Source organism: Otolemur garnettii, unplaced genomic scaffold, assembly GCF_000181295.1.
Source record: "Otolemur garnettii isolate 467f Iridium unplaced genomic scaffold, OtoGar3 scaffold00066, whole genome shotgun sequence".
Classification (NCBI taxonomy): Eukaryota; Metazoa; Chordata; class Mammalia; order Primates; family Galagidae; genus Otolemur; species Otolemur garnettii.
Window position 1 is genome coordinate 3,643,820 of NW_003852461.1, and position 21,639 is coordinate 3,665,458.

The following is a 21,639-nucleotide window of genomic DNA, read 5'->3' on the forward strand; positions in this document are numbered from 1 at the left end:
CCGAGCCAAGAGAGAGAAAAATTTAAATGCTTCTGCCCACTGACAGATTAAAAACCTTCCCACTGGTCTGTTGACATATTGAGCTTTGACAAGTTTTGGTTTTTTCTGGTTTGTTGAGAATTTGAACAGAAATTTTAGCCTGTTTAGTTATATGTAATCTAATCGTGAAATAAAAATTTGTGCTAAATAGATATCCCATACACTCTTAATGCAGTTCCTTTCCTGCTTGGTAGGTTGAGGAGATAGAAGCCCGGCGGCTCTTCCAGCAGATCCTGTCCGCTGTGGATTACTGCCACAGACACATGGTGGTTCACCGAGACCTGAAACCGGAGAACGTGCTCTTGGACGCCCACATGAATGCCAAGATAGCTGATTTTGGTGTGTAACTCCAGGGTTGATCAGAAACGTACTAGCTGCCTTTGACATTTCAACTTTGTAAATCCCGTACCAATAAGAGATCAGTTGATGTGTCCTCAATAGCTTGTTTTGTTCATTCAGTTGCACTTAAACAATTGCAGATACCTTTAGACAAGTAAGGGGGCTGTTACTAAGGTAAACCTTTCCACTGCCTGACCTTGTAAGGAAATGATGCGTAAATGTTTTGGGCTCTTTTTGGAAGGGGAGGAGAGAAGTCCCAAGCGCCTTTGAAAATCTGATAAAAGTATGCCCCACTTTGCATGAAGAATGCAAACAGAGTTACATGAAAATTTGGAGAAAGTTTTACAGCCCTTCTGAATTGATCCAAGGCCAGTGAGTCTTTGGGTGACGTCTAACGACCTGATTAGAGAATCGCGATTTTTGTTAGAGGTAAAAGGTAAAATGTGATCTTCAAGTGCCACACACTTTGTGGGATTAACATGCCTGGAAAGGATCTTAAAGAAGAGTTTTCAAGAGGAAGATTAGAAAGTGGGAGATGATAGCAGTGATTTCCAACTGTGTGCTGTGAGAGAATCTCAGGTGTGCTGCCAGAATTTTTAAAGATCATTAATTACATTATTTTCAAAAGAAGTGCAAAGCACAATAAGTATGTTCTTTTTTATTTTATTTTATTTCTTTTATTTTTTTTTTTGATCAACATAATTTAAGTGTGGCGCAGAAGTTTACCCTATAGCTTCCAATGTGCCATGAGATAAAACAGGCCGAAAAATGCTGGGTGACACAGAGTGAGAGAAGATGCCAACGTTTAGTGTCACTTGTTTAAAATTTTTGTCTGTATTTTATCTTCAAGCTAAAAACCAGGAAAGTAGTTTGTCTAGTTCAAGTAGACGTTTTATTCAGTCGATAATTTTTTCCTATGTTGAATTAAAACGTAGTCTGTTTATGAATTAGGTCCTGTCTGATTTCTAATGACAGAATTTTCAAAAAGGCTTTTGAAAACTTAGTATAAAAATGTAGTAGTCTCGAAAACCTCATTTGTAAAGTGAATCAACATTTTTATTTAGAAAGGAAATATTATTCCAATCATACACAGTATATGCTGTAACTTTTTGGTCATACTATGGAACATTAAAGACTTGAGGTTTTACTCATATTTTTATGTATGTCTGCTGTAAAAAAATGTCTAGCAATAGGTAAACATTACTTTTATTTTCAGGACTATCTAATATGATGTCAGATGGGGAATTTCTACGAACGAGCTGTGGCTCTCCAAATTATGCGGCCCCTGAAGTCATCTCAGGCAGGTAATTCTATATCAGAGGACAGGGAGGATTTGTCCTCTTGCCTTCATTCTGATAAGACTTAATTACAGTATGTTGTCTTTAGAAGGCAAGATTTATAACGTGGTAGAAACAGATTGGTTGAGCAGGATGTAGTGGCTCAGGTCTATAATCCCAGCATTCTGGGAGGCTGAGGCAAGAGTTCGAGACCAGCCTCAGCAAGCGTGAGACTCTGTTTCTACTAAAAATGGGAAAACTAGCCAGGCATTGTGGCGGACACCGGTAGTCCCAGCTACTCAGGAGGCTGAGGCAAGAGGACTGCTTGAGCTCAAGAGTTTGAGGTTGCTGTGAGCTATGATGCCAGGGCATTCTATCCAGGGTGACAGTGAAACTGTCTCAAAAAAAAAGAAAAACAGATTGTTCATTTTTTTTTATTACTTTGGTGGTTATATTAATTTTTTTTAAATGTTTCATTTAGCTGTTGTTACAAATGTGTTTATGACTTTTTTTCTGTTAAGAAAGAACTGAACTAGATCTTGATTTCATATATCTTTCGTTTCAGAAAAATGTAGGTAAAGAGTAAGCATTTGCTAAAATTAAGCTAGTGTAATTTATTTATCAGACATCATACTTTAATAAATAATACTTTACATATCTTATAGAGTATTGTTTTAGATTTCATCTTTGGCAGAATGAGATTTTGGGGGGACAGTATTGCTGTTTCAGGACATTTAACTATACAAGCAGTGATTGTGCAGTTATTCATGTCACGAATTCATTGGTCCATCGTAAAAAAATGTTTACACAGATTAGTAACCTCGAGTCTTTCTGCAGTGACCAATGTCACTCATGTGATTTACAAAGTCAAAAGAACTCTATGATAGAAAATGTTGAAAATGTATTACTGCCCAGGGCAGGTGTAGGAGTTTCTTAGTTCCTTTGGGCTGCCCTTAGAAAAATACCATAAACTGGGTGTCTTATCAGCAACGTGAATTTATTTGTCACAGTCTCTGGAGACCGGTAAGTCCAGGAGCAAGGTGCTGAGAGATTTGGTGTCCGGCGGGGTCTGCTTCCTCATATAGTATTGTATTTTCACAGTAACCTCACACCGTGGAAGGGCTGAGGAGCTTTCTGGGGTCTTTGTTATAGAGGGCACTAATCCCCAAAGCCCTCACCTCCTATTACCATTATCCTGGAGGAAGGATTTCAACATCTGAATTCTGGGGGGACATAAACATTCAGTCCATGCAAGGAGTTTGGACAGTACAGCAGGTGATGTAAAGGACAGGTGGCAATTGAGGCAGAAATAGATTATGTTCTTCACCCTGCAAGTGTAGAGTTTTACTTTGCTACCCCAGACCAGTTTAAAGTTGGGAATGTGCTACTGGGAATTTTAATACTCCAGAAGGTGAGAGAGAAAAAAAGAATAATGTTCCAGGTGTAGGTTATCTGCATCAAAGCTTATCTCAGTCCTGTGAGCTAGCAGATGATTAGTCTGGAAGGAGTATGTGTAGGTTCTCAGGATAATGTGATGCAGGGTCAGTACTGTTCACACAGGGTCAGTTAGGAACTTACAGGTTTCCAGTATTCTCTAAAATAGGCGTGCCAAGGATCAAAATTCTATTCTACGTGCATTTTCTTTCTTGTAATAGTTTTTTTTTTTTTTGAGACAGAGCCTCAAGCTATCTCCCTAGGTGGAGTGCTGTGGCATCACAGCTCACAGCAACCTCCAACTCCTGGGCTCAAGCGAGTCTTCTGCCTCAGCCTCCCTAGTAGCTGGGACCACAGGCACCCGCCACAATGCCCAGTTATTTTTTTTGGTTGCCGCCTTCATTGTTGTTTTGGTGGGCCTGGGCCGGATTTGAACCCGCCACCTTAGGTGTATGTGGCTGGCACCTTAGCCACTCGAGCCACAGGCGCCGAGCCTTTCTTGTAATACTTTTATGGGAAAAAGATTTATCCTATCACTGTAGTGTTATTTTTTCAAATTTATGGCTATGTCCTTTGATATTTCTCTCAAACATCAACCACACAAAATACAAAATTTTTAAATTAGTAAGTTACAGTTGAATGAGTTTGTAAGAAACGGAAGCACCCGTGCATTTGCCAAACTTGAATAGTCATTGGTTGGACTAATTGTTCTCTTTGGGCCACAACCTTTGACTTGGTGCATGGCCATGGACTTCATAAAAGACCTTGGAAATCAATACACACCGAGTCTGTTTTATTCTCCACGTGGACACAGAAGCAGGGCACAGACAGGGGACAGTGTGACACACGCATCTCGTGTTACGGTGTCGTCTTCTTTTGCAGATTGTACGCCGGCCCCGAAGTTGACATCTGGAGCTGCGGCGTGATCTTGTACGCTCTGCTCTGCGGCACCCTCCCGTTTGACGATGAGCACGTACCGACGTTGTTTAAGAAGATCCGAGGGGGGGTTTTCTATATCCCAGAATATCTCAATCGTTCTGTGGCCACTCTCCTGATGCATATGCTGCAGGTTGACCCTCTGAAACGATCAACTATCAAAGACATACGGTGATGATGCTTTCTGCCCCTGCTCTGAACGTTCTCTCATAGCATAGCAGAGATGCTAATTGAAAGTTTGCTTTCTGCTAGACTTCGTGGCACGTCCTAAGTGTCTTTTCCTGGCCTTATCACATAAAGCTGATGTTATGACTTTCACATACTTTAGATGGCTGCCCAGACTTTTTGTCTTAGCCAAGTCATCTTTGGAGGCAAGCTCTGCTCACTGCTGAGGTCCATCTCCTGCCTTCACCACCTCATCCTTTACACCAGTGCTTCGGCCACACTGAACTTGTCCTTATTCCTCAAGCATAACATAGATTTTATGCCTTCGTGTCTTCGTTTATATTTTTCTCTTTGCCTTGAAGTTCTTTCTGCTTTTAAACTTCCATTTGTCCTTTGAAGTTCCGCTCACTTGCCACCTCCCTTGGGAAAGTTTCTGCTTTCCCGGCAGCATTAGGGGCATCCGTGGCTACCACATCAACGTTTTGTCTGTGCTTTTATTCGTTCCCGTCCTGTATCTAGTTACTTGTCAGTGTGTCTTTTCCCTCTCAAATTAGGACTACAATTATGAATCCGTATACACTGCTGGGCGGCGTGGGCCTATAGTCTGTGCTCAGAAAATATCTGAACAAATTTCAGAAAGCAGGGTGAGATTTATGTACTTTACATATGATTGATGTCATCAAGCACAAAGTTTTGCCAAGGTTTTGAATTCAGTAGCTGCTAGTGGGTTGACTGTGAATGATTTTTTGTTGTGGGAGAAACTTTGGAATGTGCTCTTGCTGATGCTACTGCAAATGTGACCTTTCTGTCACGTACGTGTGGCAAGATGATTCAGTGCCTTCTGCTTACCCTGTCGTGTTTCTGAGAGGATTTTCATCTTTAGTCACAAACACCTTTTCTTGTCAACTTTCCGGAACCCTCCCCCTTCTTGTCATAAGCCAGCGTGACTCTTGAGATCTCTGACTCTTAGAGTCAACGATGGCTAAGGTAGTTGTTTCTGTGACCTCTGCCAACTGCTTGGCAAGCACAGACTATATCAGAGCTTTTCAGAGACCCCTTTGAAACTCTTATTTCCTAATTTTTCTCTAATTTTTTTGGTCAGCTTGTTTACCTAATTTTCATTGCCTTTTCAGACAGTTGAGATGTTAGACTATTGTCATTGATTTTATTATTTTGCAGTTTTGTTTGACAAATGCCCTAAGGAAAAAGACTGTTTTCAGTGAGTGAGCTCTGAGTGAGGTCCAGGAAGACGAGGCCCGTTAGTAGAGGTTTCCAGGCAAATGCTAGAGCGACATGGCCAATAATAGCATTCTCTCGGGACCTGCAAACCTGTTCTGCTCCTCTGTTCTTCCCCTGGCACTGTGATGGTTGTTACACTGCTTGTTTGCTCAGTATGTGGTTATGAGGCTGTTTTTTTTTTTTTTTTTTTTTTTTGAGACAGAGCCTCAAGCTGTTCCCCCTGGGCAGAGTGCCGTGGCATCACAGCTCACAGCAACCTCCAACTCCTGGGCTCAAGCGAGTCTCCTGCCTCTGCCTCCCAAGTACTGGGACCACAGGCGCCTGCCACAACGCCCGGCTATTTTTTGGTTGCAGCCGTCATTGTTGTTTGGCGGGTCCGGGCTGGGGATTCGAACCCACCACCTTAGGTGTACGTGGCTGGCGCCTTAGCCGGTTGAGCTATAGGCGCTGAGCCGAGGCTGTTGGTTTTAAAAGGTACTTTGGAGCTGGAAAAGGGGGGATGGATATAGGGCAGCTTAAAAAGCTACACATCTCACCTTTCCTACTGAGATTTAGCCATTTTTCTTGAATAAACCCTTCTCCGATTGTTGCAGGCTTTGTCTCCTTTCCATAGCTCTGAAAAAGTTGCACACTTTGCTAGTATTTCATTGTTTTACAGACGAGTGGAATTTGGGAGTTCATTCTGAAAGTGCTCAAGTTTCCTATTTGTCATTGATATTTTAAAAATGTTACACACGTAATATTATGTTCTGTCTTCTGTTACTTCTTTTGAAAAACTATCTCAGTTTTTATTATTCAACTTAAATGGAGCATAATGCTTACAATAATGATATAGCAGGTAAACACTAATTTTTGTCTTCACACTTCACGTGTCTATTCATCATGTATTTATTGAGTGTTTGTTGAGCATTTACTCTGGACTGACGGGCAGGGTAGAGCTAAGGAAGATCCAGTCCTTGTTTCAGGGAGCTCTCAGTGTAGCGGGGAAGCTTAACAGAAGGTCAGCACCGGTAGCCCAGTGTCGTGACAGCTGAACCAGCAGCTGTAGGAGTTTCACCTCCGTAGATGTCTTCAGGGCCGGGCACGCCCTCCTTTCTCACTCGGACTGTCACACCTGCCAGCAGCATCTTTATCTTGACAGTTCGATTTTTGTACCACAAGCAGAATAATCTTCATAGAACGCAAATTACATTATGTCACCCCGACTGTTTAAAATCCTTCAGTCATGTTCATCAGCGGCAGCAGAACTCTTCCTTGTCTCAAGGTCTCGGCCAATACTGGGAATACCTGTTCCCCGATTCCTTGCTTAGCTGACCCCTGATCACTCTAGTTGGCATCTGCTTAAATATTACTCCGAATGGCTCCCCTAATCCCCGGCCTCACGTTCTGAATTACGTGCTGTGCTTTTCTAATATGATCTTTATCACAAGATTCTCATATCTGTATACTTGTAGCTGTTTTTAATGTGTATTCAGCTAGAATATAACCTCTGTGGGGAGGAGTGTATCTTTTTGTCCATACTATGCCCTCAGTAACTGTGTCCTCAGTAAATCGCCACAAGTGAATTGGGGCGGCACCTGTGGCTCAAAGGAGTAGGGCACCGGCCCCCTATACCAGAGGTGGCGGGTTCAAACTCGGCCCCAGGCACAAACGAAAAACAAACAAACACACAAAACAAGTGAATTAATCAGTGCATAGAAACATTTAGTCAGAATCTATCTTGATCTGAATTTTAGCTTGGGGGGGGGGTACTTACTTCTGCAGGTGGTGATGCTTAACAATCTTGAAGTGGTAATGTGTATTAGAAGAAAAGGCTCATGTTATAGAGAGCAATGGGAGCGTCAGGGGGAGAGGCCCAGACGGGTGGGAAAGATGAGACCTGGGAGAGCGGTTCTCACACTTTCTGGTTTTGATATCTTCTACCTCAAATTCTTGGGGACCTCAAAGAGGATTTTCAAAGGTAACTTATACCTATCAATATTTACCATATTAAGAGTAAAACTGAGAAATTAAGAAGATACTAATTCACTTACTATTAATAAGCCCATTTTTTTAAAACAAAAAAAAATGGTGAGAAGACATTATGTTACATTTTTGCAAATCTCTTTAATATCTGGCTTAATCAAGGACACTTAAGTTCTCACATCTTCATTCAGTCTTACAATATTTTCTATAAGTTGCAGTATATAAACTCTGACCTCACTCAGATAAGTGGTTGGGGGGGAAAAAAGAGTATTTTAATACCCTTTTAGATAACAGTAGTATTCTTCTTTGATACTAAGCCAAAGCCTAACATGTTAGTTGCAGTATCAAATCAGAAAATATATCAATGAATTGTTGTACTTTATTACATTATAATTAACTGGTCTGTCTTGTATTTTGAATGGCTCTTTTATGCATGTGTGATTCTGTAACACCATGTATTGGTCATTTAGAAAATATTGGGTTATTGATCTATGCACTGTTTCTAAATGGTGACACCTTTCATTATACACTGTCAAAAAAAATCATATTATGAACACTAAGCATCACAAAATCGTAGGTATTGGAAAGCTGGAGGTAGATACGAATTATAGAGAATTTAGCATTTTTGCTTGAAAGTTTGCATTTTATCCACAACAAATAGCTGTAGCTGTTTTCCTTGCTGTGACAGACTCACTTGGTTCCTTTTTGAGAAAATGTCAGCTAAGTGCTCAAGTCTTCGTAACCATAATTTTCCAAGGGTAAGGGTTAATTTCCTTGCCCAGAGGTGCCCAGCTAGTAAGTGGCAGCGACAAGGTCTTTCTGCCTCCGTTGCGTTGTATTACTCTGTGTCTACGTGATCTGGGACTTGCTGAAGTATGTTCTCACAGTAGTGTGTCTCGGTGTTTCTCCTAGAGAACACGAATGGTTTAAACAAGATCTGCCCACTTATTTGTTTCCTGAAGACCCCTCCTACGATGCTAACATCATCGACGACGAGGCTGTGAGAGAAGTGTGTGAAAAATTTGAGTGCACGGAATCCGAAGTGATGAACAGTTTGTACAGTGGCGACCCTCAGGACCAGCTCGCAGTGGCTTACCACCTCATCATCGACAACCGGAGGATCATGAACCAGGCCAGTGAGTTCTACCTCGCCTCCAGCCCCCCGACTGGCTCCTTCATGGATGACAGCGCCATGCACATTCCCCCGGGCCTGAAGCCTCACCCGGAAAGGATGCCACCCCTGATAGCAGACAGCCCTAAGGCAAAGTGTCCCCTGGACGCGCTCAATACCACCAAGCCCAAGCCTTTGGCTGTGAAGAAAGCCAAGTGGCATCTTGGAATCCGAAGCCAGAGCAAACCCTATGACATCATGGCTGAAGTTTACCGCGCTATGAAGCAGCTGGATTTTGAATGGAAGGTGGGAAATTGTCGTGTATTCAGATCAGATGTAGAAGCCGTTTTTCCATGTAAGCTGCTCTGAGCTGCTGGGGTGAATATTGAGGTCAAGAAAAGTTGTTTTTCACTTAGATATAAATTTGTTGGCCTTTCTTTGGGCTGTCAAACACCATTCTTTCCAGTAACATACCATATGCATTCAAATGAAATAAAACAAATAATCTCTGTATTGGAATGAGGAGCCGTTGATGCTGAGACCTACATGTTTTGAATAATAAAACAATATTCTTGGTCAAGAAACAACAAATAATCAACTTGAAATCATTTGAGAAGATAGCCTACCTGTTGCAGTATGCATCATAGCAATAAAAAGTCGTGAGGCTTCCAAGATAGTATGTTTTTACTTTCTTCTTTAATGGAGACTTGATTTTGTTTAATTTCTTGGGAGAGCAGAAGTGGATGGCTATAACAGCTAGTGGTCAAAACAGATTATTCAGTAAACAAATACTTTGCTCCAAGTTGGGAAATTTTGTCTTAATTGGTTAGTGCTTTTAGTACTTTTCAGCCCACATTTTGCTTTTTTAAAAACATTATTGTTCCATTGCATTTCATGCTCTATTTGAATATATGGGGAGCACTTTTTCCTTTCAGAGATATTCCTTTCACTCTTGTTCTTTTCTTGTGGATTGCTAACTTTTTTTTAAAGGGCAAAGAAATGTTTGAACTTATCATGTAAGTATTCCTTTGACAGGCTTGACTAAATCAATCATTCTCATTTCATTATTTGTACACAAAATGAATAAATGAGTATTTTCTTAAAACCACCTAAAAAACAGTTCTCTCATTTTTTTTTTTTTTTTTTGAGACAGTCTCACTTTGTTGCCCTGGGTAGAGTGCCTTGGTGTCATAGCTCATGGCAACGGCAACCACAAACTCTTGGGTTCAAGTGATCCTCTTGCCTCAGTTTTCCATTTTTAGTAGAGACAGGGTCTCATTCTTGCTCAGGCTGGTCTTGAACTCATGAGCTCAGGCAATCCACCCGCCTCGGCCTCCCTGAGTGCTAGGGTTACAGGTGCCAGCCACCTCTGCTGGCCCAGATATCTCATTTTTGAAGCAGTTTTTAGTTTAAAAAAAAAAAAGGTCAAAAATCTTTAAAAATCTGTGCTGAAAAAAGTTTTGAAAATAATTTCTTAGATGTTTTGAAAGCTCAGAATCTTCTTTATCTGAGCTGTAGCTGTTTTTTCTCTTTTTTCCTCCTGGGTTTTGTGGTATTTCTGTTTTGTGACTGTACCTGATGCAGACCATTCCCATGCTCACTCCCTTTTATTCCATCCACTCCGTATTTATCGGTCCAAGTATTTAAGCAGGGACGGGGCAGCCAGTGTTACCACTGGGTTGTTACAGAGGACGCATATCTGGAATAAAGGCTACAGTCTGGATAGCCTCGAAGTTCACGTTTTATTTTTTCTCAGTACCCTAAATTCATTCAAATCGTTTTCCCTTTAAATTATAATTACTGTACACAAACATTACTGCTAGAGGGTATTAAATAAATGCTAAAAGTAAACTACCTATAATATATCTTTAAAAAGTCATTCAGAAATTTCCTCCCTGCTCCAGATCCTATCAATCCTTTGTTTTTTTTTTTTTTTTTTTTGGCCGGGGGCTGGGTTTTAACCCGCCACTTCTGGTACATGGGTCCAGCGCCCTAACCATCCTTAGTTTTTGACATTCTTCACAATAAGAAGGGAGACGTTTCATCGGTTGTTGTTTTTGTTGATTTCCCATTTTAGGTAGTGAATGCATACCATCTTCGTGTGAGAAGAAAAAATCCAGTGACTGGGAACTATGTGAAAATGAGCTTACAACTTTACCTGGTTGACAACAGGAGCTACCTTTTGGACTTTAAAAGCATTGATGGTAAGGAAGCTTAGCAGGTGTGAGCTCTGTGAAGAGAAAACTTCACAGGGGTCGACCAGATGTTAAAGTCTTCTTAAAGGCGCAGTGGGCAGGTCTCCTGTGCTGGTTGTTAAGTAATTTAGACTTAACCAGAATATAGGTGAAATGGAAAGGATGAAATGCACATGGACCATCTCTTACCTAGCACCTTTTCTTTTTTATTTTATTTTATTTTTTAGAGACAGACTCTCACTTTATATCCCTTGGTAGAGTGCGGTGGCATCACAGCTCACAGTAATCTTCAACTCCTAGGCTTAGGCGATTTTCTTGCCTCAGCCTCCTGCATAGCTGGGACTACAGGTGCCCACCACAACACCCGGCTATTTTTTGTTGCAGTTTTGGCCGGGGCCAGGTTTGAACCTGCCACCCTCGGTATATGTGCTGGTGTCCCACTCACTGAACCACAGGTGCCACCCTTACCCAGCACCTTTTCCAAAGAAGTACTTCCTTGGCATAAAAAGTTCTTTTAAGCATCGGCTGTGGAGCAAAGGTAAGGAACAGCAAGGAAGCAAGTTTTGCCTAACGTAGCTTACTTGTCAGGTTTCTTATAACATTTCTCCATTCACATTTTGTTGATTAGAATATAGTATCTTAAGCTTTCTTCTTCATCAACTGCTCTCATCCTTGGTGGCCTGGGTGGTCAGAGAGGCCTTTACTGAGATTCTGGTTGGATTCCAGCGGAATCACAGAAAATAGTCAATGTCTGAGTACTTGGTGTGTGCCAAGAATGAAGCCTGGGTAGACCAAATAGGATTATTCAGTTCAATGGCCCCTGAGGGGTAGAAGCAGAATAAAACCAAGGGTCAGGCACTAGAATTGGAGTAGGAGTAGAACTGAGTTACAGTCAGTTGCAGACCATCTAATTTTCATTCTTTCATTTTTAAACAGACCATCTAAATTTCATTCTGAAACTACTGTCCCCAGTAGGAATGTTTACATGGGTCCCAGACCGCCTTCATCAGAATTGTTCTCTGTTCTGATTAAAATGCAGATTCCTGGGAACGACTCCAGACCTACCCAATCAGAATTTCTGGAGACTGGTCCTGGGGACCAGAAATCTGCATTTTTAACCAGGTTTCTCTGGCATTACCTTCTCTTAACCAAGGCAATTCCATTGTGCACAGAAGGTTCAGAACCCCTGCACAGTGGTAATTTTTGTTTTTGTCATAATGACTTGTTTATTGATGCACTAGGAGAAACTAAGTTGCCAAAGATGTGCTTTCTTCACATGTAGGACTGTGAGTTTGATTTCACCATTAGCAACAAATACTCCACTGGGAAGGATTTAGGGGCCTTGTTCTGACTCTGTAAGCGAGCGATTGATTAGTGATGTCTGCTGTGGTTGTGGGAGGTGCTGCCACCGCTGCTCCTAACACCAGAAGCCTGACATTCACTGTTAAGTTGCCCTGGCTCAGATGCATTGACTGCGTGTTAGGAAGGGCGTGGGCAAGTCTGCATCCCATGCAAATTTTGCTTCTCTTTGGCTCATTTCAGACGAGGTAGTGGAGCAGAGGTCCGGTTCCTCAACACCTCAGCGTTCTTGCTCTGCTGCTGGCTTACACAGACCAAGGTCGAGTTTCGATTCTACAGCTGCGGAGAGCCATTCACTGTCGAGCTCTCTCACTGGCTCTCTAACGGGAAGCACCGTGTCCTCTGCGTCGCCTCGCCTGGGCAGTCACACCATGGATTTTTTTGAAATGTGTGCCAGTCTGATCACTACGTTAGCCCGTTGACGGTCTGTCCCTGGTTTCTGTCTTCCTGTTACTGCACTGTGAAAATGAGATATATTCTTTGAATTATTATCTTCCATCTGGATGACATTATCTGTAATACTAACTGAGAGACATCAATATTTCCAGGGGACACACAATGATGGTGAAATTACTGAGAACAAGAAAAATCTGGACTTTGTTGTAGAAATCTGTGATTCTGTTGTGCCTCTGATCAATGTACACAGGCAGTGTTTTTAATAGGTGAACATCGGTAAAGATGGTGAGTTACGATCGTGAGTTCAGATGATTAACGCACCTCACTGACAAACCATCTCAATGGAAGGGTGGTTTGCCAATACCTCCTTGCTTTACTGTTTCGGTAGATCCAGTTTACTCCCTCAAATTTTGTAGGCCTTGGTTTGTTTATGTCCCCAGTTTTCTTGAGCAGGAAGATTAAAAAGGAAAACAACCGTTAATAAGATACTATGTAAATGTCGACATCATAAAAGCTTGCCTCCCCTAAATTCAGAAGCCAAGTTCTTCTAACAGTCCTTGACAAATTCTACCTAGTGTTCAACAGAAGGGCTATGGTCCTATCACAGTAAACAAGTTTCCAGGTTCCTGAAAAGAAAATGCAGGCCATTCTGGATTTTATCTTGAGATTTCCTTGAATAATATATTTATCTTATAAAGAGCCTTCAAGGTGTGACTTAATTTTAGAATATCTGGAATTGCAGCAGTTTTCATAGACTCTTGTCACGTTAAAATTTACCTGGAAAACCTACCTTTCTCAAATTCTTTTTGATTCTAGTTATTTTTGCCCTTCACCAAGAGTAAGATAGACAGTTAAATGAAACAAAGCAAGATGTCCACAGTCCCTTAACAGAGCTTCTCTCTTACCTTGATCTTTATTTCCTCTGTTAGGAGGTTAGGATCCTGTTGTATCTCATAGTGGCAAGTCTTCATTCCACGCTGCTCCCTTCCTGACCTCCCCCTTCCCTGGGCACTGTAAGCTTTATTACTTGATCCTCAGTGCTGATTTTTTTTTTTTTTCTGGTTCCCTTTCTTGGTTGCTAGCCATTCAGTTTGAAAATACTGTTGTGGCCTGAAGGGCGTTTGTGCTCTTCCGAAGCTTGATAGGCTGTGACCTTCACTGTTGAACCTGGTAGGGCAGGGAAGCCTTAAATATTTAAAAGAGTTCTCTCTTGAATAAATATATGTATCATTTACGTGTATACATATATGTATTCACATACCAGTGCTTTTAATTGAAAACCAAACATATTGTTTTTCTTTGTGAAGGTTTTTTTAAGATTAAAAAACCCCGCACACTATATATAGCAGGGTAGATAGTCACTCATCGATTATATTGTTTTAGTAAAAGTATTTAATTTTTAAATCATGTGTAATTTATCTAATTGTATTTATTCATTTGTTACGTTTCTGCTGTAGGTAATAATCTCATTCATCTTGACTTACCCTAGAAAATATTAAGCTCTTGAAAACGAAAAGTGACATTACCTTGACAGGTTTCTTTTTTGCCAAAAATAATGTATTTTCTACCAAGAAGCAAATCAGAGTGTTAGGCCAGGTTTCTTTTATGTTTGTGGCAAACAAGTCTGTCTATCCTTAAATAGTTTCTGAGTCAGGAGTGTCCATTGTGTCCCATCAGATTGTTTTGTAGACCTTTTAAAACATGATGTTAAGTAACTTATACGTCTTCTTAATATCAAAGTGAAAGGAATCCTTGTTCACTAATTTTGGAAGAAGGGTGGGCTTATAGTTTGAGATCGTTTAAGGTTTAATCTTTGAAAGACTGCCATCTGGTGGCACCAAAGGGTAATACTTTTCATGATCTTTGTACAGGGATAAGCAGTCCTGCTGTGTTCGTTTGATGTGCATTATAGATGACGCAAGGTTTTGGCTTCTCCAAGTGTGTACATACCTCTTTTGGGAAAAACAGGGACACTTATTAATATTTGCCTGATTGTGAATGGATGATTTTATAAATAGGGAACTAATCAGATCCCTTATTGCAAGTGACAAAATCCGTCACAATTTTAAAGGCAGAGAAACAGCGAAAATGAGTCTAGTGGCATTTAAACTTCGTTGGTCTGATCACTCAGATATTAGACGCTTGTTCCCATCAAAGGCACATGGATGACGATCATGTCTTTTGAGTTGATTTATTGACTGTTTTCTCATTCTTGCCAGTATCTATGAACATCCACATTTGACAGCTGCCTGTTGGATTTTAGGAGAACCAGCAATCACAGTTCACACGGGTATTCTGTGAATTTTAGAGGGTAGGTAGTACATTGGTTTGTAGAAAAAAAAGATACCAGGAGACTCAGTCTGGCCTCATGCAGGGGTCTGGAACCTTCTGATTTCAAGATTGTTCTTTTTTAAGCACCAAGGGAGGCGAGAAAAGCTTCACTGATTCTCTGTTCCACCCTTATAATAGAAGTTGGCCACAGGTTCCCCACCCAGGATTGGGCACAGAGCAGGAAAGAACCAGTTGCTAGTGCAGAGTTCCCACATCTCAGTCTAAACTGTAGATGCAGTGGGTAGCTCTGGCCAAGAACACCTCCTTCCAGGTAATATTTTGGAGGAGATTGTCTAATGTTAGGTTATAGATAAAGCCTTAGCTGTATCACAGAAGTGGACTCCCTATGGTTCTAAAATAGCATTTCCCAAAGTAGATCCTTCGATACACTCTGTAGAACAAGAAAGAACCCATGGAGTAAATTTGAATAATGTTACATGCTGTTCTCCCCGTCACGAGGGACGGTGGATATGAGCGTCAAAGCCTGAAAGATCCTTCCATGAAAAAAGAAAATCATTTCAACTTTCACCCTGCTTTGCCCAAATTAATTTGCCATTTTTAAATATCTGATGACCAGAAGCAAATTTGAAGATAACTTTTGTATGAAAATTATGTCCCAGGTTACCATAATTAGGGTGGTGAAGGATAAAGTTAGGGTGACACTTCCTTTCCCCCTTATTTGTTTGGGAGAGAATCAGGTCCTAAATCAGAATCATTTCATTTTAACTCCCAGGCATGGTTACCTTGAGTGAACGCTGGGTTAAACAGAATCTTTTAATGTCTGCAATTTGTTTTATAGCAGCGTTTCTTAATCAGGGTATAGTATTGTTTGGGTGCAACCTTTATTCTTTTTGGTGTTGAGTGACTGAAGAACCTTAAATAATGTGATTACTTGAAAAAGAAAAGATGAAGAGACTAGTGACTCATGGCTCGGGGGGTGGTGAGTCCACGTACTGATTCTTACTTTCAAAATGTATGGCAAGTAAACATTTTCTAAATGCTTTAGTGTAGGATGCTGTATTTAGATCTAACCCTGTCTCTGGAGACAGACACCTTAAGTTGATATTCAGGGAAAGGAGCAGGCAAACCACTTACAAGTTGGATTTTTTATTTCATCCACAGACCTTTTACGAGACAATTTTGTAATTTCAGGTGTTTACAATCCTTGATATTAGCCATCTGTGAAGACCATCCAGGAGCCTAAATTAATCAGAGATAACAGTTATTTCTTTGTCAGGGAATTGGCTATACATAGCACAGACAGTTCTCAATTTTCCGCAGATTGGGTTTCCAGAACAGTTATGTAATCCTGTGCTTGCTTTCTCTTATTCCCTAGCCAGTTTGTACTCAGGGAATACAGATTGATTTTTAGAATCAAATGAGAGGTAATGTAGTAAATAATCAGTCACCATCAATGGTACAGATGTTTTGACTATTTGGATTTATCCATAGCCTCTATTAATGTGAAATATACTGATTAATGTAGGAACCACAGCTTTCCTATATAAAATGAAAAAGCGTGGAATAGAACCTCCCACAAACACCATGTAGTTGTCTGTGCACTGGTTAATGATTTCCTATGATCGTTGTCAAATCTCAATATCTAAACGCTAGACGTAGTCACAGTTTTGTCTGTTTGGGTTTGTTTTTTAAGACCCCAACCTTTTCAATCTGGCATTTCTTTACTTGGTCCTCCTGTTATCCTATGGCTTTTTAAATAGGGAATGTAATCTATTTTAATACCAGAGACTCCGTTCAGAACTCTGGGTGAGGTGTAAGTGCAATCTGTTGATAAGTGACATCCTACGTTAGGCTTCATTTCTGTGACCCATGAAATGGGAGAGAGAGAGATGAAAGGACCTGAGAGGTACCTTTGAACTTTAAAGTTCTGCCTTTTCACGTGATTTGTGTCAGCGTACACTTTTTATATATTTAGAGTTTTTATACTAGTGTGAATGTTCTATTTTGCTTTCGTGAGGCATTTCAAAGGCATATACTTGAATATTTTTCTAAATACAACTACCAGAGGAATCCAAATGGCAGGAGTCATCCAGAAAACCAAGCGTGGTAAAACATTATATCCATTTGGCACAAAGCAGAACATTAAATGGTCTAGATGTTTTCATAGTGATGTTTAGATCCAGAGACCCTCCATATCGGTCACCTTACAATAGCCTTGAGAGGTAACCAGGAAAAGTATTTTTACCGTGTTCCAGATGAGGAAGCAGGAGCAGAAAGCTCTTTGGAAGCTTTCAGCTCGTTAATATACACCACCTTTCCTCTGGGGAGGGACAGTCTGAGTTAATCAAACGTGAGTAGTTGGTAATAAAAATAAACAGATGTATTGCTTTCAAGTCTTAGAGTGACAGAGTAGTCTTCACGGAATATTTCTTAGCATAATTGTTTGAACAGTTGATTGTACTAACTGGATGTAATTGGCTGAATTATTTATGATAAGCACATTCATTTTCGTAAGTATTTCAAGTTAATGAGGGTGCTTAAAAAATACTGAAGAAACTTTAGGACTTGATTCTATTCATGGGATTATTGAAGCACAATCTTTTTTTAAAAAGGAAAACCAGACCCCGTCCCTATCGAAATTATTATCGTTTTTGACAATTATCTGACTTAAGCCTCTGTAAGTTTCATAGACAGATTGATAATTTTTCATTTTGTATGCCTACGAGAGGATAGGACACTATTTTCGTAGAGTATATTTCTATTCACAGACTACCTAATTATTATGGGCTTGTGAGAGATCCCCCCCCCAAACCGTGTAAAACTTTGAAATGTAACTTAGGTTTGGTGAGCTTTAAGAATTGCATAAACCTTACTTAAACAAGTTGCTGGCATGCGTCCCTACTCACTTTCCCCACATCTAATTATGTCGCATTTGATGCCACTGAACAGTAGTAGCCTAGAGAACAGTCCCCGCAGTCTACACTGGACTGAACTTTAATTAAACTTCTTCAGCCATAGCGTGACAAGCATCAGGATGGGTCTAGAATAGGGTGACCAGACGTCCTGCTTTTGCTGGGACAGTCCTGATTTTTAACAGTTTGTCCTGTGTCCCGCAGCCTTTTTAAAAAGTCCCGATTTTTGGAAAGAATGCACTAACAGGCAGGAGAACAGGAAGGGAATATACGGTTTTCGGCTGCCATGTGGCTATTTTGCCAGGATATGAGTTTTATATTACTTTTGTTAATTTTATAATGTTGAACTGTAATAATAACAAGTAATTGTTGAGAAGTGATTATCGAGAACGGCTTATCAAAGTTTGCATTGTTGTCAGGCCCCGCGCTGCCCCGCGCCGCCCCCGCCCCCTGTCAATGGTGTCCCGCTTTACCAATGTTAAAATCTGGTCCCCTTAGTCTAGAAGCGTTATCAGATTGTGGGTCTGTATTAATACTGGGAGCGGTTTCATATCTACTACTGTCCTTATATAGCAAGGCCAATTTTGTAGCCTGGACTGTACGTGTGACTTTTGGTAACTGTAGTTTTTATCTCAAGCAATTTAGACTTGGAGGAAGTAGCTCATGATTATCTGGACAAAGCAGGGTAGGTAAATTTTAATTACATTTAAAGTGTCATTAAGGAGAACTTAGAGTAGAACATTCTTTCCAGGATAAAGAGTTAAGTATTTATTTATAAAATACCATCCCAGGAAAACTTTGTGGACTCTCTGTAGCATTTTGACAAGGTTCATACAGTATGATTTTTTTTCCTTTCATTTGAGGCTTGCTGCTTTGTGTTGATTTAACATTTCAAGGAGAGACAAACATTGTAGCGGAGGAGAATAGCAGGGCTCATTTTCCCTGCTAATTGAAGCATGCGTTTTGCACAAGTAAAACCCCCCTTTACGTAAGTTTTGTTACCCCATCTGCCCTTTTTCCCAGACAGATAACATTTCCCAAAAACGGAAAAAGGAAATAGATCCACTGTTCTAAAATGTTCAAAAACAAAAAAACACTAAATTGTGCCTTCTCCCAAATTACAGGAACAGTAACAGTCAAATGTGTTGAAACCCTATTTTCTTTTTTCTGATCCCGTCCCCTTTTCCTGAGCTCTGCCCTCCACACACGATTGCCTTGTTTGTTTCTGCCAGTTTCTAAGTTCCTCTGGCCAGCCTCACACTACCTTCGTCAGAAGTGGTTTGTTAGACGCATCTTTCTATTTATTTCAACCTGTTGCACTTTTTACGTCACCTTGGTAAACATTCGGCTACCTTCTTGTGCTTTTAAAGTGAGTGCAGGGAGTAGCCGTCTTTATGTTTAACCTTTAAAAATCTGTAAAGGAAAGCTGAAGTGGGAGTGAAGAACAGAACTTAACCTGGAATCTCAACAGCAGCACGTCGTATGACCTCATATAATTTTCTCGTTTATAAAATGTAGATAATAACCTACCTCACAGATGGGTGTGAGAAACTATTGGAAGGCCCTGGCTGAAAAACAGGGTTTATATCCCCATATTTAATGTAACCCCCTTCATTTTTTTAATTGATGATGATCTTTGATAATACTGATAGGATGAGTACCTTGATTTTTATGTAAGTTTTATGTGCTGAGAACACAGTAAGTTAAAATGTTTAAGACCTCAGTTTCGTAAGTTATGGTGTTCTTGTTTTAAGCAACATTTTAAATTTCTTGAAAATAATATCAAACTGTATTCAGAACTTCTTAAAATGTTGGCTGAAGCTGCCTTAATGTACCAAAATACATCTTTCTCTAAAGACGAGTCACAAACATCTATGATTGTACAACCATGGTTTGAATGTTTAATGTAAAGTTGTGTTAGAACTGTGAACTCTTAGAGTCTTGGTGGTGTTTTAGGAGAAATGGTTGTATTCTTTATCGCGTATGCTTAACTATTATACAGTGTGGACTCTCTGTGCAACAAGTAAAACTGAAAGTGAACAGCTGTGGGGATTTGTTCACGACAGTCATAAGATGACGTAGGATCCATCAGCTAGGAATCACTCAGTTTTTCCAAAAATATCCCATATTGGGCAGCGCCTGTGGCTCAAGGAGTAGGGCGCTGGCTCCATATACCGGAGGTGGCAGGTTCAAACCTGGTCCCGGCCAAAAGACTGCAAAAAAAAAAAAAAATCCCATATTCATTCATTCTTAGCCCATCTTTGAAAAAGAAAAAAAGAAACCCTTAAGATTCCTGATACATGAACCCATTGGAGCATTTTATTAGCTGTCTATTTAAAATTTTTTAAACTTGAAATTGGGACCACTTTTTATAGTTGGTTTCAGTAAAAAAACAAAAACAAAAAAGGACCTCCAGGACTTTTGTATAAAAAATAACCATAGGTTTAAATTTCAGTTTTGTTTGTTGTGGGTTTTTTCTGAGTGGTAGGTGAGCAGTAGGGAGGGTTCGCCCCCCAGCCGTCGTACGGAACTGAGGTCTTAGTGGATCCCACGGCGTTTCCGATTACAGGTCCTCTGATCACCCCCGATTCACGTGTGCACTGTTTGAAACTCAAAGGCGGCACCCACAGACGAGCAGAGCAGTCTGACTGCTTGTAAGCGTTCTCCACAGAATCACATTAAAGTCTCTGGTTAATTTGAAAGCCATTCCTTGTTTCTGTTCGGTCATTAAGCGGAAATTCTGCATGTCAACCAGTAGTTACAGAGAAAGTCGTTACAGGGAACCATTGCCTGGAACTCGCTGGACGTTTCTCGCCATCTGTTCTTCATTTCTGCCTCCCTTTCTTGTACGTTACAGATTCTGACTTCAGTCACTGTATTAGTTTCCTATTGTTGCTGTAACAAATTACTATAAACTTCACGGAAATTCGTTCTCTCACCCGTAGGTGCATCAGCAATCCCGTGGGCTTAGTGGTGTCTCTGCTTCAAGTCACTCAGGCTGAAAACCAAAGGGGCTGAGCTCAGAGGGAGATTATGCTGCCAGGCTCGGGAAAATTGTTGGCAGAACTTAATTCCAAGCTGCTGTAGCTCTGAGGTCCCTGGTTCCTTCCCAGATGATTCCAGGGACGGTTTCCTCCGGAAGCATCCCCTGACCCATGGCTCCCTGCAGCTTCACAGCCAGCAGCAGGAGCTCCTGCTTCCGATGCCCCCTTCTCTTCCACCACATGCAACTGACTGGTCGGCTGAGTCTCAGCCTTCCTCTTCCAATTTTAAGGGCCTATGCGAATAAGTTGGGCCCACCTGGATAATGTACTTTTTGAAAAGTTACTGTACTGTAGCCCTCAGTAAAAAGAAAGAAAAATGTGAACCTAGAAGTCAGGATATATAAGTGAAAATTTCTATTTTCTTTCTCTAAACTTTGAAGCATGACTTTGTATCAGTGGAAATGCTTTCCCTTTATTTCCTAAATTCCACAAGTAGTAGACGCTTCTTGTGGGAAATTTGAAATGTACAGGAAGTTTGAAGAAGCTGAGAAACATCCCCTGTTATCCAGACGCAGCCACTTCTTACTGTTTGTCGTAATGTTTTTCTCTTCATTTCTAGTACGTCCCCCCTAGAATATACTTTAGAAAAGTTCTGAAGATTTGCAGGAAAGGGCCTGATCACAAAGGATGCGGAGCCATCGTGGAAGACTACAGGTATCACAGACATACTTGGGAGGGAGAGGAGAAGGTTCTATTGGGACACATTAAGATTGCTGGGGGCCTGGCTTGGCGCCCACAGCACAGTGGTTATGCACTGGCCATATGCCCTGAGGCTGATGGGTTCAAACCCGGCCTGGGCCAGCTAACCAACAATGAAAACTGCAACAGAAAAAATAGTCAGGTGTTGCGGCGGGAGCCTGTGGTCCCAGCTACTTGGGAGGCCGAGTCAAGAGAATCAATCACTTAGGCCCAAGAGTTTGAGGTTGCTGTGAGCTG

At 40.8% G+C, this 21,639-nt stretch overlaps 1 protein-coding gene across 2 annotated transcripts in view; it reads left to right on the forward strand.

The window, feature by feature from the left end:
- PRKAA2 (protein kinase AMP-activated catalytic subunit alpha 2) overlaps nt 1–17,837 on the forward strand; it is a 50,171-nt gene extending 32,334 nt beyond the window's left edge. For both annotated transcript variants that reach the window (XM_023515108.1, XM_023515107.1), the window contains exons 4-9: nt 234–378; nt 1,595–1,682; nt 3,972–4,196; nt 8,307–8,811; nt 10,583–10,709; nt 12,243–17,837. In XM_023515108.1, the coding sequence (XP_023370876.1) occupies nt 234–378; nt 1,595–1,682; nt 3,972–4,196; nt 8,307–8,811; nt 10,583–10,709; nt 12,243–12,481 (1,329 nt within the window). In that variant the 3' untranslated portion in view covers nt 12,482–17,837. The remainder of the gene's footprint in view (nt 1–233; nt 379–1,594; nt 1,683–3,971; nt 4,197–8,306; nt 8,812–10,582; nt 10,710–12,242) is intronic.
- The last annotated feature ends 3,802 nt before the right edge of the window (nt 17,838–21,639 follow it).